Source organism: Myxine glutinosa, chromosome 12 (genome assembly GCF_964187855.1).
Source record: "Myxine glutinosa chromosome 12, kmMyxGlut1.1, whole genome shotgun sequence".
Lineage (NCBI taxonomy): Eukaryota > Metazoa > Chordata > Myxini > Myxiniformes > Myxinidae > Myxine > Myxine glutinosa.
In genome coordinates, this window is record NC_136272.1 from 62,601,365 (window position 1) to 62,621,216 (window position 19,852).

General features: G+C 42.8%; 1 protein-coding gene across 2 annotated transcripts in view; it reads right to left on the bottom strand.

Moving 5' to 3' along the window:
* Positions 1–6,628: 6,628 nt before the first annotated feature.
* Positions 6,629–19,852, bottom strand: part of LOC137437467 (fibulin-5) — a 57,744-nt gene continuing 44,520 nt past the window's right edge. For both annotated transcript variants that reach the window (XM_068131811.2, XM_068131813.2), the window contains exons 6-10: positions 18,704–18,823; positions 17,501–17,623; positions 13,597–13,723; positions 11,006–11,201; positions 6,629–8,843 (exon numbers count right to left, since the gene is read on the bottom strand). In XM_068131811.2, the coding sequence (XP_067987912.2) occupies positions 8,682–8,843; positions 11,006–11,201; positions 13,597–13,723; positions 17,501–17,623; positions 18,704–18,823 (728 nt within the window). In that variant the 3' untranslated portion in view covers positions 6,629–8,681. The remainder of the gene's footprint in view (positions 8,844–11,005; positions 11,202–13,596; positions 13,724–17,500; positions 17,624–18,703; positions 18,824–19,852) is intronic.

The following is a 19,852-nucleotide window of genomic DNA, read 5'->3' on the forward strand; positions in this document are numbered from 1 at the left end:
TATAAGGTTTATAAGGCTGGACTTTACCCTGGTTTATTAGGCTTATAAGGCTGGACTTTACCCTTGTTTATAAGGTTTATAAGGCTGGACTTTACCCTGGTTTATAAGGTTTATAAGGCTGGACTTTACCCTGGTTTATAAGGCTTATAAGGCTGGACTTTACCCTGGTTTATAAGGCTTATAAGGCTGGACTTTACCCTTGTTTATAAGGTTTATAAGGCTGGACTTTACCCTGGTTTATAAGGTTTATAAGGCTGGACTTTACCCTTGTTTATAAGGTTTATAAGGCTGGACTTTACCCTGGTTTATAAGGCTGGACTTTACCCTGGTTTATAAGGTTTATAAGGCTGGACTTTACCCTGGTTTATAAGGCTGGACTTTACCCTGGTTTATAAGGTTTATAAGGCTGGACTTTACCCTGGTTTATAAGGCTTATAAGGCTGGACTTTACCCTTTTTTATAAGGTTTATAAGGCTGGACTTTACCCTGGTTTATAAGGCTTATAACGCTGGACTTTACCCTTGTTTATAAGGTTTATAATGCTGCACCTTGCCCTGGTTTATAAGGTTTATAATGCTGCACCTTGCCCTGGTTTATAAGGCTGGACTTTACCCTGGTTTATAAGGCTGGACTTTACCCTGGTTTATAAGGTTTGTACAGCTGGACTTTACCCTGGTTTATAAGGCTTATAACGCTGGACTTTACCCTGGTTTATAAGGCTTATAAGGCTGGACTTTACCCTGGTTTATAAGGCTGGACTTTACCCTGGTTTATAAGGTTTATAAGGCTGGACTTTACCCTGGTTTATGAGGCTGGACTTTACCCTGGTTTATAAGGTTTATAAGGCTGGACTTTACCCTGGTTTATAAGGTTTATAAGGCCTGACTTTACCCTGGTTTATAAGGTTTATAAGGCTGGACTTTACCCTGGTTTATAAGGCTGGACTTTACCCTGGTTTATAACCTTTATAGGGCTGGACTTTACCCTGGTTTATAAGGCTTATAAGGCTGGAATTTACCCTGGTTTATAAGGCTTATAAGGCTGGACTTTACCCTAGTTTATAAGGTTTATAAGGCTGGACTTTACCCTCGTGTATAAGGCATATAAGGCTAGACTTTACCCTGGTTTATAAGGTTTATAAGGCTGGAGTTTACCCTGGTTTATAAGGCTGGACTTACCCTGGTTTATAAGTTTTATAAGACTGGACTTTACCCTGGCTTATAACGCTTATAAGGCTGGACTTTACCCTGGTTTATGAGGCTGAACTTTACCCTGGTTTATAAGGCTTATAATGCTGGACCTTACCCTGGTTTATATGGCTTATAAGGCTTGACTTTACCCTGATTTATAAGGCTTATAAGGCTGGACTTTACCCTTGTTTATAAGGCTTATAAGGCTGGACTTTACCCTGGTTTTCAGGTTTATAAGGCTGGACTTTACCCTGGCTTATAAGGCTGGACTTTACCCTGGTTTATGAGGCTTATAAGGCTTGACTTTACCCTGGTTTATATGGCTTATAAGGCTGGACTTTACCCTAGTTTATAAGGCTTCTAAGGCTGGACTTTACCCTTGTTTATAAGGCTTATAAGGCTGGACTTTACCCTGGTTTTCAGGTTTATAAGGCTGGACTTTACCCTGGCTTATAAGGCTGGACTTTACCCTGGTTTATGAGGCTGAACTTTACCCTGGTTTATATGGCTTATAAGGCTTGACTTTACCCTGGTTTATATGGCTTATAAGGCTGGACTTTACCCTAGTTTATAAGGCTTATAAGGCTGGACTTTACCCTAGTTTATAAGGCTTATAAGGCTGGACTTTACCCTGGTTTATAAGGCTGGACTTTACCCTGGTTTACATGGCTTATAAGGCTTGACTTTACCCTGGTTTATAAGGCTTATAAGGCTTGACTATACCCTGGTTTATAAGGCTGGAATTTACCCTGGTTTATAAGGCTTATAAGGCTTGACTATACCCTGGTTTATAAGGCTGGACTTTACCCTGGTTTATATGGCTTATAAGGCTTGTCTATACCCTGGTTTATAAGGCTTATAAGGCTGGACTTTACCCTAGTTTATCAGGCTTATAAGGCTGGACTTTGCCCTGGTTTATAAGGCTGGACTTTACCCTGGCTTATAAGGCTTATAAGACTGGACTTTACCCTAGTTTATGAGGTTGAACTTTACCCTGGTTTATAAGGCTTATAAGGCTGGACTTTACCCTGGTTTATATGGCTTATAAGGCTTGACTTTACCCTGGTTTATAAGGCTGGACTTTACCCTGGTTTATAATGCTTATAAGGCTGGACTTTACCCTGGTTTATATGGCTTATAAGGCTTGACTTTACCCTGGTTTATAAGGCTGGACTTTACCCTGGTTTATAAGGCGTATAAGGCTGGACTTTACCCTGGTTTATAAGGCTTGAGTTTACCCTGGTTTATAAGGCTTATAAGGCTGGGCTTTACCCTGGTTTATAAGGCGTATAAGGCTGGACTTTACCCTGGTTTATACAGCTTATAAGGGTGGACTTTACCCTGGTTTATACAGGTTATAAGGCTGGACTTTACCCTGGCTTATAAGGCTTCTACGGCTGGACTTTCAATTAAAAACATCAGTCTAATGATTTACCTCAAATATGATGTCTGTCAAATTCACGAGTTTGGGAAATTCCTCATCCTCGCACGTTTCCTCCATCAGTATTTCCCCAGCTCTTTTCGCACAGGAGAACCCGCCGTCCACCTGAACTCCAATTTTCCATCTGCTATGTCCCAGGCATGTCGATCCCGTTGAGGAATGTTTGGGACTGCCTGATCTGTCTGATTCCAGATAAGAGCTTGGTAATTTGCTCTCTTCACATTCATCCTCAGGGAATCTCTGCAGGGTGGAAGAAAGCCCACGTCGATTCAGATGTAGCTTGACAGCAGAATTCCTGGTTTGGCAATCAACCATCCCATACATTTTTGATGATGCTGCAAAGTGTTGATTTCACTCGTGTATGAGCCTCTGCAGAGGAGGCATGTGCAATGTTACAGTCTCTCAAATATGTAATTCTCAATATGCTGATCTTCGAAGTGCTAGGAAAATGTCAAGGAAGTCTTGATGTTGCCTGAAGGTCTTCAGAGGTGTTAGTTGTCCATTCCGTACAACGGCAATATAATTTATATATATAATGATAAAATAATGCCAATATAATTTATATATATAATGATAAAATAATGGCAACATAATAAATATATATAATGATAAAATAATGGCAATATAATAAATATATTGTTCTGTCGGTGGGGTAGAGGAATATCTAGAGTCAGGTATATCTGAATAGATAACATGCTTCGTCTGTCGCGATAAGGAATCTGCCCTGTAATAAGTTCTGTGTGTTTAGTCCGGTTTGTCGGTTAAGGAGTATACCTGTGAACATACCAGGATGTTCGTGTGCTTGGTAGTTGTAGGGATTAAAGATAACAGCCCTTGTGTGTCACACCTGGTAATCAAACCTTTGTCCCTTATGGAAATGCACAACATAAACACTTAGATAGGCCCTTTAGCACACACAGTAATTAAATTCCCTTCCCTTACAACGACTTTGGAAGAAGCCAGATCGGGGCACCGCCGGGTGGCCGCCATCAGCTACACCACCAGCTAGGCCTAGCAACATCGCGTGACCATGCCACAGGGAACGTGTGATTGGAGGAAAGGCGCTGGAAGGTTCGGTGGAAGGCACTGGTTGGTGGTGCGCCAAGGCTGATGTCACCGCCCAGGTTATAAAAGGGCGTGCCGGACGACATTTTCCCTCTTGCGCTGCATGTCTCTGGAGCTCTTGGTTATCTCTGGCAGTCTTGCGCTGCACGACATTTGAGCAGCTCTAGCTCTATCTAGCCCTTGCGCTCTCTGGATGTTTTGACGCTGCACGATATCTCTCTGTGCTTGAAGCTCTTGCACTTCTTCTTGGTCTTGAGAGGTCCTGGTGGTCGTTGGTTCACCATCTGCGTGGTGCAGGAGTGAGGCTCGGTGCTGTGAACGCGCAGGACCTCATGTGCAAATGGAGAGGGCGTTGGCTCGGGCCTAGCGAAGCATGCGAGGCGGACGGAGGGTTCCTCCACGCCGGAGTTTGGAGCCGCGTGGGGACAAGACGATGGACAGTTAAGACGCAACGTGTTCTTTCATTAATTAATTTGCCCCTGTCTCGTTTCTGAAGTGAGGTGTGTGGGATCCCAACGTAGGATTTAGTTTCATCGTCGCGTTTCATTGTCACGGGTTCCGTCAAATAAATCATTATTTTTGTACATTTTACCCTGCATTCCCGTTTTTCATTAATTCCCGACAGGACCGAAGCTGCCGTCGGTTCGCTGAAGGTAAGCGCTTTTGCCGCAGCTTCCACTTCCCTTCTTCCTCCCGCGTTTTATAGCCGAATCAGAGTTGGTCGTCGCCTCAATTAAATCCGTTTGGTCCATCCGCGGTCCCTGGTATTAACCGGAAGGGTCCACGCGACAATATATAATGATAAAATAATGGCAATATAATAAATATATATTATGGTAAAATAATGGCAATATAATAAATATATATAATGATAAAATAATGGCAATATCATAAATACATATAATGATAAAATAATGGCAATATAATAAATATATATAATGATAAAATAATGGCAATATAATAAATATATATAATGATAAAATAATGGCAATATAATAAATATATATAATGATAAAATAATGGCAATATAATAAATATATATAATGATAAAATAATGGCAATATAATAAATATATATCTATATAATGATAAAATAATGGCAATAATAAATGTATATAATGATAAAATAATGGCAATATAATAAATATATATAATGATAAAATAATGGCAATATAATAAATAATGATGATAATAGATATATATAATGATATTATATGATAATATATATATATATATAATGATGATGATGATGATGATGAATCATTATAATGATAATGAATACATATATAATGAATAATAATATATATATATAATGAATATATATATATCTATCTATAATTCCAGTAATCTCTGTGTGTGTGTCTGTGTGTGTGTATGCGACCGCTGTTTCTCGACAACTACCGGTCCGATATACTTGAAACTTGCCAGGTATATTGCTGGGGACCCGAGGATGTGCCTTTTCAAGGTTTTAAATTAATCGGACAAGTAGTTACCGAGCTATGGCGATTTCTTTACCAAACTCCGCAAGCCGTTCGCTTTGGACCAAACCATTTCATGTAAATAGAGGGGGGGGATTGTCACCGTACTCGCAAGCCGTTCGCTTTGGACCAAACCATTCCATGTAAATAGAGGGGGGGGGGGGATTGTCACCGTACTCGCAAGCCGTTCGCTTTGGACCAAACCATTTCATGTAAATAGAGGGGGGGGATTGTCACCGTACTCGCAAGCCGTCCGCTTTGGCTTTGCGAATGGACCAAACCATTTCATGTAAATAGAGGGGGGGGGATATAATTTTAGATATATATATAGTACGGGCATGCCCTAGTATATATAATGATGATAATATATATATATATATATAAAAAATATATATAATGATAATATATATATATATAATGATAATATATATATATATATATAATAATATATAAATATATATAATGATAATATAATGGCAATATAATAAATATATATCTATATAATGATAAAGTAATGGCAATATAATAAATGTATATAATGATAAAATAATGGCAATATAATAAATGTATATAATGATAAAATAATGGCAATATAATAAATGTATATAATGATAAAATAATGGAAATATAATAAATGTATATAATGATAAAATAATGCAATCTAATTTTTCCAAACCTAAAAGATTTGAAAACATATTTCTGAAAGACTCGTTTCAACGACATTCTTACAGGATATCTTTTAAGTGCTCGCAGGATAGCTTCGAGTTCGGTAAGAGATTGTCATGGTGAAGACAGCATGGTGTAGAGGTACCACACTTTCCTTCAAGCTGTCGTGCTTGGGATTGAATAGTGACCCAGCTGTAAACTGATGCGTAGAGATTTTTTCTAGTTATTCCTTCTTGAGAGTTTCCTTCCGTATCCATCTTGTCCATGCCATGCGTCCTTTCCTGCCTCCCCACACCCATTATTTGTCCAAGTCTCCCTCTATATTGTCCTTTAACCCCGCTGTTGGTGTTTCACCCCCTCTCTCTTCTGTTCCTTTCGTCCTGTTGGTCGTCAGTTGACGTTAAAGATCGCACGTGGCCTCTTTCATGTCGTGTTGGTGAATTATCGCCTGCACCCTGAACAAATTACAAAATTCCTGCCTAAATCACCTTCAGTCGAATGTCAAGCCTACCCAGCCGGTTCGTGAAAGACTTGGGTGAAAATGTTCCCAGATGACCCCACAAGTTTGTGAGAATAATTGAACCTGTTAAAGTAGTAGTAGTTCTAAGATAGGTTTGCAAAAGCAGAAGTACAAATTAATAAAGAATATGACATTGGTAATCATGATTTGAGCAAAGGCTCCCATCCTTCACCTGATCCCTCAACCCCCTTTTATCACTTGCACACGTGATGAACCTGTAGAAAATGAAATAATTCACAATTTATGAGAATTGGAATTCACCACAGAACTCCATTGGCAAAATATTGTTTATTGCAAAACCACCAAATACAAAAAAAATACACAATCAAACTTGAAGAAGACGTTTAAAAGTTGGATTTGTCTAAAAGGCAATCCACTTAAAACAAAAATAATTCTTACTCTTTAGAAAACGTTTTTCTTAATGGTTTAGTTTTACAATCGATCCTCAGTTATGGAGTTTGCTGCTTCCTCCATTCCCCCAGTCTGTATGACACAAACCAAAAGACACTTTTAACCACGCTCTTTTGTGTCACGCACTTAGATTATTCAATACGTATTTCCACGATGTCCTGAATTATCCTACCGGCGTCCCTCCTTCCCAGGCCAAAATCGAACTTTTTCCAACTATTAAGAAAAATAAAAGCTATTATGAATGATATAACCGCATAATTAACGAGGATGGGTTACATTGGCGGTGTAAGGTTGAAAACGGTTTAATTCTGTGTATCACAGTTTTGCAGAAGTTTCATCACCAGGCCATCTGTAATTACAGGTCACTGTGGTTGTGTGACGTTGTACTTATTTACAATTTTGTTTTGTTTTTCCTTCGAAGTCACCAAATAATTACTGAATACACCTGATGGTGGCTTAGCCCACCGCTCAACTGACCCGGCTCATCAGTTGAACATTCCACGTTTTATGTGATCCTTCCATGCTCTTCTTCTTCTTTTTCTTTGCAGCAGTGAGTCTCATGGAAGAGCAAGTTGGATCTGATAGTGGAACAGATGTCAAGGGAACGAACAACCAGAAAAAGAGAGGTCGGAGGGGAGGAAGTACTGAAACTAGCAAGTAAGATGGTTGCGTTAGGAAAGGTTGATGGAGGTAATAAGGATCATAGGACAATTTTGGGGATGACAAGAGGTGGCGGTGCACCGCTGGCTCGAAGTCCTGGAGGGAAGAGTGAGACAAAATGGCCTCTGGAATTCGGTTCCATGGACGGGAGAAGCGAGGAATAAAAGAGTTGAGGAGTGCAGTCATCCTGGATTTTTGAAGTTTAACCAAGAGTGGGTTACTGGAAGAGCATGTGCATCCTGGAGTACGTAGGTACTGAATACTGGAGTAATAAGTGGAGTAGGTAGATAGGACAGGTACTGAAGAACACATGCATCCTTGAGTTGATAGGTAATGAACACTGGAGTGGAGTAGGTAGGACAGGTACTGAAGACCACGTACATCCTAGAGTACATTATAGTTTTGGTGTCTGCATGGTACTGAAAAAATTGCCATTGCAGGTAAACAGGACGGTGTCTTCATAGACATAATCACCTGAGCCAATCACTAGTCAACCACCTCAAAACCATTGCCAAGTCACTCGGATCCTTGTGCTTCCGCAGAAACTGCTTTGTACAGAGAATGACCTCATAACTGACATCACAGACATTCTAATTAGAATTGGTTGTGATTTATAGGATTTAAAAAAAGGTTATGGCGATGACATAAAAACTACCATCGCTGGTGGTCTCCAACAAAACACCAAGGTAATACACACCTGTAATTTGATTTGATGTTACCAGCAGTTGCAGGAACAAACAATCCCTTGGAATTGTGACCTCAGCTCCAAGTGAAGCGTCAACTGAAAAATTAAACAGCGAAGCCTGATTCCCAATTAATCTCGGCAGAAAAATTCCTTTTGCCAAATATACGTGCAGCAGCAAGGGAAGCTGGCGACAAAAGGAACCCCAAAATCCGATATTTAAAAAAAAAAATTGTTTAAATGCCTCAATTTAACCGACATGTCTTATGGCTTGTTTTGCAACAAATTAAATGCACACAAAATGATGAAAATGTCTATGTTGGGATTTGTATTGTCTATTTATATTGTCTATATTGTCCTGCTATTTGGTATAATTTTTACTCATGAGTATTTATATATTCAATGTAATCATGAGGGAACCCGACTATGGACTCCAGTTGCACGTGTGCCAGTTAGAGTCGTGTTGTGTTCACCAGTTACCAGGTCCATAGAGCGATAAAGAAAAGCACGAGTGGGGATGCAATGATGCTCAGACACCTTTTGGGTGGAGAGGAAATTAGAATGAATGCTCAGAAGGAGTTGCCTGTGACAAATATGGTCAATCGGATGATAGAGCTGCCATGGATGTTCATCACCGTATTCCTAGTCAGCATCTCAAGGTCCAGGACAATGTCTCGAGGGCCTTTTATGGGCCGTGTAAGCATCAGCATGGCAGTTACTGGTCCAGTTTGCTGGGGGAGGTTGTGGGGGAGGGGAGGGGTTAGAGTTAGAGCAGAAATTACATTTAGAATTATTGAGAGTAACATACAACAACAACAACAGGCATTTTAAGGCCATTTTCCCTGCTAGAGCGGGGGTTAGCCTTGCGGTCCCCATGACAATCTTCTCCATTTTGCCCTATTTTCTGCATCTCCCCATGTTAACCCCCTTGCCCGCATTTCTTCTTCCACCATCTTTGGCCAAGTCTTTCTCGGTCTTCCCCGTCCTCTACTTCCTTCTACATTCATTTCCATCACTCTTCTCAACCAGTCACTTTCATCCTTCCTCAACACATGACCAAACCATCTCAACCTGTTCCTCTTAACAGCATCCATCACAGGCTCTATTCCCATCATCTTTCGCAATTCATCATTTGTCTTCCTCTCTCTCAACTTGTTCGGGATTTAATAAAATACTGTATCTATTTTCAGGAAAGGGCTTGAACTAAGCATGATGATGCGTGAGTCGACACTTTCGACGAATCTCTTCCCTTCGTCAGGAGAGGAGCGATTAAGAGAAAACCTGCACTGAAAAGCCATTAAAGTGGTAGAGGTGTGTGCGATCCCTCTCCCACGGTCTGTTCATATGAGCGTCGTTGGCTGCAGGTGCAGTAAATGCAACGTGAACTCTGATGCACACAGGTGCAGCAGACTGGCCAGGTCGTCGGTATGATGACGGCTGCCCTTGATGTCCAAAGTGGACACAGCTGTCTGCAGATGCTGCGCAGTGATGCCAAAATTGGTGCCACCATGGACTTTCATGGGCACATTTATCCATGATGTAGAACGAAACATATATTTAAACGAGAAAGCATCTGAAAATGCAAAGCCCGGCACGTCCGCTTTGTATTCAGACTTCTTCCTCTTCCATATGCTAAACATGACAAAAGCAGCTTTAAAAAAAGGAAGCCATAGACGATTTTAGGCAACCTTGACCTTTTGACCTCAAATCCAATCGGCTTCACTGACCCAATATGCAAACCCTGTTAAAATTTAAGGTCAATTGCATGAAAATTAACACTTTTATGTGTTGCTGACCTTTGACCTTTCGCCAAAATTATTAATTTGTCTTCTCTACATTGTCATAATAAAGCTTTCTTGAAAGTTGGATGACAAAGGGTCAAATGGTTTTAAAAATTACGACCTCGACACACACACTCACACACTCACACACACACACACACACACACACACACACACACACACAGACAGACATGCATATACACACACACATACACACACAAATATACACGCGCACACACACACACACACATCTCGTTTTGCCATTTCTATTCCTCACAATTCTATCTCTCTCTTTTATTCACACACACACACACACACACACACACGCACACACACACACACACACACACACACACACACACACACAAATATACACGCACACACACACACACAAATATACACACAAACACACACAAACACACATATATATACACACACATACACATACACAGACACACACGCACGCACACACACACACACACACACACACACACACAGAGACACATATACACACACACACAGACACACACACGCACACACACACAGACACACACATACACACACACACACACACACACACACAGACACACACACACAGACACACACGCACACACACACACAGACACACACAGACACACACGCACACAGACACACACATACACACACAGACACACACACACACAGACACACATATATACACACACATATACACACACACACACAGACACACACGCGCACACACACACACACACACACACACACACACACACACACACACACACACACACACACACACACACACACACACACAGACACACATATACACATACATACACACACACACACAGACACACTGAAGTGATTGAAAAGTCCCGTCTACCTCTGCGCAGGGGACGGGCTGGTAAAACTACTGAATAAGTAAAAACAATGAATGACATGAAATTGAATTGTGAACGAGTTTTGATTGTGCTTGTTCAGAAATGACTAAAACACCGAGACACAAACTTGGACATGAAACGGAAGGAATTCAAAAGTAAGAGTTGAATTCTGGGGAATGTAGGATGAGTGAACGATGTAATGAATCAAATGAGATTGAGAATGAGTTTACTCACCCTCAGCATGAACTCCCCTCCTTCATTGCTAGAAGAAATGCGAAAGGTGTAATATGCCCCCAAGTACTGTGACGTTGCCTGCATTTGGAAAACATCAGTGGGAGCAGTGCGCTCTGAGAGTATCTGCATGTACTTGTGCAGCACAATGTATGCCCGGTCCTGGCACACCGGTATCTCGCTGGGACACACACAGCGGCTGAAAAAAAGAAAAGGTCACTCACAGGGGTCTTCAAAGCAGTCGGGGCGGGGGAGAGGCAATTAGGTCCATCAGGGGCAGGGTAGAGGCAGTTAGGCCCATCACGGGCAGGGGAGAGGCAATTAGGCCCATCAGGGGCAGGGGGAGAGGCAATTAGGCCCATCAGGGGCAGGGGAGAGGCAATTAGGCCCACCAGAGGCAGGGGAGAGGCAATTAGGCCCATCAGGGGCAGGGGGAGAGGCAATTAGGCCCATCAGGGGCAGGGGGAGAGGCAATTAGGTCCATCAGAGGCAGGGGAGAGGCAATTAGGCCCATCAGGGGCAGTGGGAGAGGCAATTAGGCCCATCAGGGGCAGGGGAGAGGCAATTAGGCCCATCAGAGGCAGGGGAGAGGCAATTAGGCCCATCAGGGGCAGGGGAGAGGCAATTAGGCCCATCACGGGCAGGGGAGAGGCAATTAGGCCCATCAGGGGCAGGGGAGAGGCAATTAGGCCCATCAGGGGCAGTGGAGAGGCAATTAGGCCCATCAAACCTGTGAAATGGATGCCAACCTGTAGTTGTTTTTCCATGCTCTATCCTTTTTAAATGTTGAGCATCAACATTCTCCAATGGCTTGATCTCTGATCATCAATTTGGTTTCAGACCTGGTCACTCTACTCTGGACATGCTGCTTCTGCTTTCTCAACAATGGATGGAGGTCCTCAATGCCAAACAGGAAATTAGAGCTCTCTCCCTTGACATATCACGTGCCTTCGATACGGTCTGGCACCCCGCTCTGCTCACCAAACTCTCCTCTTTTGGTATCCAAGGAAATCTCCACGCATGGCTGGCGGACTTCCTCTCTAGTCGTAGTCAACGTGTGGCCCTGAATGGGTTTCTCTCATCTCCTCTTCCTGTTCAGGCTGGAGTTCCCCAAGGCAGTGTTCTGGGCCCTGTGCTTTTTCTGGTCTTCATCAATGATCTCTCTGACTCTCTTGAAAATCCTCTCTATCTCTTTGCTGATGACTCCTCTCTGCCGCTCCATTCTTCATCCCTCAGATCGGCAGTCTGCAGCCTCCTCACTCTCTGCAGACCTGGACAAAATCACAGACTGGGCATACAAGTGGAACATGTCTTTCAATCCTGACAAATCTCACACTCTTACGATGTCTCTCCGAAAAGACCGACTGGACAACCCTCCCATCCACTTTCTGAATAATCCTCTCCAAGAAGTTCTGTCACTCAAGCTTTTGGGTCTCACTATTTGCCATGATCTTTCCTGGGAAAACCACATTTCAAATCTGGCCTCCAAAGCCAGTCGCCGACTGGGCATCCTCCGTCGTGCGAAGTCCTTCCTTGGCACACCTGAGCTCCTCACCACATACAAGGCTTTCATCCGCAGCTCAATGGAATACTGCTCTCCCCTCTGGGCTGGTGCACCTGCCTCACACCTAGCTCGTCTTCACGCTGTTGAAACCAAAGCGTTCAGAATCATTGGAATCTCCCGCGATGAAGCTAACTCCAAGGGCCTCTCACTCACTCACCGCAGGCAGGTTGGTGGTCTTTCCGTCTTCTACAGACTCCTCTCTGGCCTTGCCCCCTCCCCCCCCCCCCCCCCCCCAGCTCTCTCTGGGCTCTGTCCAGCAAATATTCCTTCAGGTCGCACAAGATCTGCCTGCAACCCTCTTATGGTTAAACTGCCAAAATCAAGACTCTCTGCTCACCTTCACTCCTTCATTCCTCTTTTCTCCCACCTCTGGAACAAACTCCCTCACTTTCTTCAATCCCACTCCACCCTCCAGGTCTTTAAAACAGCTGTTCACCACCATCTCTTATCTTCCCCCATCCAAAACATTGATCTTTTCTACCCCCGCTAATTTCACCCCAATTCCACTTTTTTGAAATACCAACTTCTGTCCTGGAAGTCCATGGTGTCCTTGTGTTTGATACTTCTGCCACCCCCCTCCCCCCAAGCCCTCTCCCTCCCACACATCTCCCTGCTCTTAAATGTTGTGTGCCCTCAAGTGTTTGCGTGCTTCCCCTTCTCTTGTTTTCCGCTCCCTCTTTTTATATATTTTGTTTGTCTGGTTGATTTGTTTGTGAAGTAAATGTCAGCTCTTTCACGAGCCTCGATTCAGTATACAACAAAAAAATTTAAAAAAAATAAAAATCAAGCAAAGAAGCAGGATGTACCATTTTAAAGTCTCTGCTATGACAAGGCCGCAGTTCGAAGCACAAACCTCAAACTCCCAGCAGACACTCTACCTTTACTCCACTGAGTCTGGTTAACATCATAACAACTGCACGAGCACTAAACCCGACACTAATTCTCATTGATGAACAAAACCCAATATGCTTCCTGATTGAAAAGAGATTGAAAAACATCCTTGAGATGCAACGTGGGAAATGTATCTTACTTTTCACTAATGAGAGTGTAGGGGGCTTGGCAGGTCAGTTGTGGTGTGCAGCGGTAACCACCGTTGATGTTAAAGCAGGTGTCCCCGACTGAGCAGTTGTGCACATTGTCATCACATTCATTCACATCTGTATTTGGAACAAAAAGTGAATGCAACAAGGATCAAAACACTCATTTCCATTCCGCCTTATATGAGGGCTTACCTCAACAGAACGGTGAGAAAGGTATGCCAGCCTCCCTGGGAAAGGTGAAGTGACATTTCAGGTGAGACCTTCTTCAAAGTAAGAGAGAGAACTGAGCATCGAGAGAATGTCTCCTGACTTTTCATTTTCATCCTCCTCTTTCCCTTTGACCTGTAAATGCTGTGATCTCCACACCTAACACCATCCATGTGCGTCGTATATATTAAAATCGTATTTGAAGCTGAGTGCGGACGAAGCCTTCAACCCCATTGGCTGGAAAGCTGGCCTGACTCGAGTCACAAAATAATCAGGTAAATCATGCGTCCACCACGTCGGTGCTACAGGTAATGGACTTATCGACCTCTACTCACTGCTAAAGGTTGATGTGCTCACTGCTGCTGAAGATAGGGGCGGCGAACGCGGGTTTACTCCGGTGAACTTTAGTCTGTGAGTTCTTCGTAAAGTCGTCGTAAAGTTGTAAAAGAGCTAGACGCGACGTAAAGTCGTCGTAAAGTTGTAAAGGAGCTAGACGCTACGTAAAGTCGTCATAAAGTTGTAAAGGAGCTAGACGCGACGTAAAGTCGTCGTAAAGTTGTGAAGGAGCTAGACGCTACGTAAAGTCGTCATAAAGTTGTAAAGGAGCTAGACGCGACGTAAAGTCGTCGTAAAGTTGTAAAGGAGCTAGACGCTACGTAAAGTCGTCGTAAAGTTGTAAAGGAGCTAGACGCTACGTAAAGTCGTCGTAAAGTTGTAAAAGAGCTAGACGCGACGTAAAGTCGTCGTAAAGTTGTAAAGGAGCTAGACGCTACGTAAAGTCGTCGTAAAGTTGTAAAGGAGCTAGACGCTACGTAAAGTCGTCGTAAAGTTGTAAAAGAGCTAGACGCGACGTAAAGTCGTCGTAAAGTTGTAAAGCAGCTAGACGCTACGTAAAGTCGTCGTAAAGTTGTAAAGGAGCTAGACGCTACGTAAAGTCGTCGTAAAGTTGTAAAGGAGCTAGACGCTACGTAAAGTCGTCGTAAAGTTGCAAAGGAGCTAGACGCGACGTAAAGTCGTCGTAAAGGAGCTAGACGCTACGTAAAGTCGTCGTAAAGTTGTAAAGGAGCTAGACGCTACGTAAAGTCGTCGTAAAGTTGCAAAGGAGCTAGACGCGACGTAAAGTCGTCGTAAAGGAGCTAGACGCTACGTAAAGTCGTCGTAAAGGAGCTAGACGCTACGTAAAGTCGTCGTAAAGTTGTAAAGGAGCTAGACGCTACGTAAAGTCGTCGTAAAGTTGTAAAGGAGCTAGACGCGACGTAAAGTCGTCGTAAAGGAGCTAGACGCTACGTAAAGTCGTCGTAAAGGAGCTAGACACGACGTAAAGTCGTCGTAAAGTTGTAAAGGAGCTAGACGCTACGTAAAGTCGTCGTAAAGTTGTAAAGGAGCTAGACGCAACGTAAAGTCGTTGTAAAGGAGCTAAACGCTACGTAAAGTCGTCGTAAAGTTGTAAAGGAGCTAGACGCTACGTAAAGTCGTCGTAAAGTTGTAAAGGAGCTAGACGCGACGTAAAGTCGTCGTAAAGGAGCTAGACGCTACGTAAAGTCGTCGTAAAGTTGTAAAGGAGCTAGACGCTATGTAAAGTCGTCGTAAAGTTGTAAAGGAGCTAGACGCGACGTAAAGTCGTCGTAAAGGAGCTAGACGCGACGTAAAGTCGTCGGAAAGGAGCTAGACGCTACGTAAAGTCGTCGTAAAGGAGCTAGACGCTATGTAAAGTCGTCGTAAAGTTGTAAAGGAGCTAGACGCTACGTAAAGTCGTCGTAAAGTTGTAAAGGAGCTAGACGCAACGTAAAGTCGTTGTAAAGGAGCTAGACGCTACGTAAAGTCGTCGTAAAGTTGTAAAGGAGCTAGACGCTATGTAAAGTCGTTGTAAAGGAGCTAGACGCTACGTAAAGTCGTCGTAAAGTTGTAAAGGAGCTAGACGCTATGTAAAGTCGTCGTAAAGTTGTAAAGGAGCTAGACGCTACTCGGAGCGCGTCTGCACACTCCAGATAAAGCCTCTTACCACGCCTACACTACTCCCATTGGTTGGACAAATAAATGTAACAAAATCAATCGATGGAAAATACTAACCAATTGCCACCGATAAAAAGTACACTACAAGTACACCACAGTGCTATGGTAAGCCAGGCCTCAGCCGTCAGCACATCCATGGAGAATTTATCAACGTTACATGACGATTGGATGAAACATTCCAAAAAGTCTGTTTTCTGCAGGCGTGAGTTGCAGGGTGTTTTCAGGAATAAATGGCCTTGACCTCACTTCACTCGGCCTCGACCAAAGATCGTAAAGCGGAGCAAGATAGCCCACTCGTGCGAAACATTGAAGTATCCAATGGACGCGCTCAGCGGCCATCTTAGCAGGCAGGCAGAATGAGCCTGAAGTATCCATGCAAATATATGGATATTAAAGCTCTTGTTTAATGAAGATCATTAATCTGATTTAATAATGGTTTCATGATATTTGCATGTGATAACCTATATTGCACACCTTTATAGAATCTAATGTTCATTCAAGCACATGGCTCTGTAGCAAAACGAAGGAAAATAAACACATCATTCATTTCTGCTGTCATGATGCATTACATACAAGTACATTGTTGGGATAGGATTTAAAATTGTGCAAGACATTGAAATGTCTATGAACACTGAAATGTTTCAATACATGGACATCTGTGCATCTAATACCGACTTAATGTAGTGCAAATAATCGAAAATAATTTATTCATATCTTTTCGTAAATTGTCATGAGGAGATGCAATGGTCAGCATGGTACTGTAAGTTTAATTTCCACCTGTAAAACGTGTGAAAAATCATTGCAGGCAAGCGTTTAAAAGTACATTTGCCAATGATGCATAACTTTTCTTTTTTTCTAGTGAAGTAAATCCATACAATAAATAATAATATACATTTAACCATTTTTGCCACGTCTCAATGCATTGGCGTAAATCGCATAAAAAGGAGGCATAAAGAGGTGTACCAACAAAAAAACAAGAGGGGGGGGGGGGGGGGTGGACACTCGGAGGTGAGAAGCAAGAAAAAAAGGTCTTCACCAACCATTGATGGGGCATTTGTGGAGAACATTCAATAAATTTATTCATTTAACATCAGGTAAATCATGCGTCCTTGGATATTTAACAATTCAATAAATTGAATTTATTGAATTGAATCCCAACCTTGTTTATATACTTTTTGGAATTGCCATTCATACATCCTTTTGCTTTAAATGAAAAAATAAAAAAAATGAATGATATACTTTTAGGCTGACAGTAGACAAACAAATTTGTATCTTATACCTTCTCCCAATCCTCAGTTGTCTCAGGCTTTGAAGAAGGGTTACCTTTCCCAGGGCAGTTGTTATAACGCTCCTAACACTCGTTTAGGAAAACTTGCCCTCCTTGTTTTTATACTGACGCAGACAAACTCTAAAGGGGATGATGGCCGAGCGGAAATTCTGCAACAACTAAACTACCAAATGTAGAAGTTGTAAACTGGTAAATAATAATATATTTGCATTTCCAGTTACTATAGAGTGTAGATGTGGGTTGTAAAGCAGGTGGGCAAATGGCGTATGCCTTTTATAGTCTTAACACTTTTTGTGGAGATCTTTTTAAGGTTTTCCTGTGTTTTCGGGTGCTTCCCGATGATGCTACGTGTGAACGCATGTCAAGCTACAGGTGCCAAAACTCACCACGACAGCTACTGGTGTCGGTGTGCAACAGGTAGCCATGGGGGCAACTACATCGGTAGGCACCCGGTTCATTTACACACTCATGTTGGCAAAGGAACCTTGATAAGCTGCATTCGTCCACATCTAGTGAAGACGGATGAAGACAGGTATAAAATAAATGTAGTGATTAAGACTAAAAAGTACATTTTAGAAACCAGGTGACTAAAAAATACATTTTAGAAACCAGGTGAGCAACACACCAAAGGGACAAACAATGTACAAACCAGAAAAACAACACGGCAAGCAGGTGAGCAAAACACCAAGCTGCGAGCATTGCGGCAAGCAGGTGAGCATTGCGGCGAGCAGGTGAGCAACGTGGCAAAGAAAGTTGAGCAATGCGGCAAAGAAAGTTGAGCAATGTGGCAAAGAAAGTTGAGCAATGTGGCAAAGAAAGTTCAGCAATGTGGCAAAGAAAGTTGAGCAATGTGGCAAAGAAAGTTTAGCAATGTGGCAAAGAAAGTTGAGCAATGTGGCAAAGAAAGTTTAGCATTGTGGCAAAGAAAGTTGAGCAATGTGGCAAAGAAAGTTGAGCAATGTGGCAAAGAAAGTTGAGAAATGTGGCAAAGAAAGTTGAGCAATGTGGCAAAGAAAGTTGAGCAATGTGGCAAAGAAAGTTGAGCAATGTGGCAAAGAAAGTTTAGCAATGTGGCAAAGAAAGTTTAGCATTGTGGCAAAGAAAGTTGAGCAATGTGGCAAAGAAAGTTTAGTAATGTGGCAAAGAAAGTTCAGCAATGTGGCAAAGAAAGTTCAGCAATGTGGCAAAGAAAGTTTAGCAATGTGGCAAAGAAAGTTGAGCAATGTGGCAAAGAAAGTTGAGCAACGTGGCAAAGAAAGTTGAGCAATGTGGCAAAGAAAGTTGAGCAATGTGGCAAAGAAAGTTGAGCAATGTGGCAAAGAAAGTTGAGCAATGTGACAAAGAAAGTTGAGCAATGTGGCAAAGAAAGTTGAGCATTGTGGCAAGCAGGTGAGCAATGTGGCAAAGAAAGTTGAGCAATGTGGCAAATGAACAAGAATACAATGAATGGATAAACCAACGATGCCTAAAACATTGTGACAATGTGACACAGGCCTTTGTTAGTTATTGGTTAACATTGCTCAAACATGCTATGTCAAAATTATTGGCCTTCTGGTCAGGCGCATCATCTTGCCCCACCTGAGCCTTACCTCGACAGGTGCGCTGGTCGGACTCGAGCTCGTATCCACTGTTGCAGCGACACATAAATGAGCCGTAGAGGTTGAAACAACGCTGTGAGCATGGGGTGTTTCCCAAACATTCATCGACATCTGCAAGGAGATATAAGGGAATGGGGATGACAAAGACAAGGCCCATGTTGACTCAATTTTACTTTTCAGGTAAAGTAAGACACGCATTTCAGTTAAAATGTCATCGGACAACGTTTAAGAAAGACGACTTAAGGTGATCAAATGAGTTGCACAATATCATGGGTTCTTGTTGCTTTAAGTTGAAAATGGCTTTTTTTGGAGAACATCAACATTTTGGAAGGAAATATCAATATGAAATCTTAGATAATGTGAAAGTTAAGAATAAAATATTGTCACGCAACCGCCGAAATTAATATCTGGCAGTCACGGATGCCGATCGCGAAGGCCTTAACCCCTGAGGCGAAAACTCAATGGCGGATTCCGAAACCAAAGCTACCCAAGCGCGCGGGATGGAGGGGAGCGGCGAGAGCCCCTTCAGGCTTACCTGTTAAATCAATCACCCGGGAAACTGCGTTCAAGTATATGTACAGCAAAATAATATAAGGGTTTATTAAATCAAGGCAGGGACAGGAAAAGCACGCGCCGGTAATGAACTATTCTAAATCGGGATCCCGCACACCAGATATCAAATACAAACAAGGGAATCTGAATTAAGGAAAAGAACACGTCATGTACTGGTGAACGCGCAACTTGGTCTTATCTGGTCTTTGTCGTTGGCTTTGTCCGCCATCCAACACGCGGCTCCTTTCGTCCTGCGGCACGCCTCGCTCCAAGTTCCAAAGCACCAAGCACCACACAACAAGCACCGATCACCACGAGGTCGACCCTCCTACCCGGTCGACAAGCCAACTCGGATCTCACTGGGACGGCCAACTCAGGCCGTGAATCTTCCAGAAAACTGCCAGGAATCTGCTAGGAATCTCACTGGAATTCGGGATCTCTGAACGACTCTCTCACTCGAACCAAAGTGCGTCTCACGTCTCTGTCTCTCCAAGCAACTCAACTCGGGATCCAACTCGACTCAACTCGCCTGAACTACTCAGGCCGTGAACTGCGAACCAACTGCCCAAAATGGCGTTCGGCTCTCGT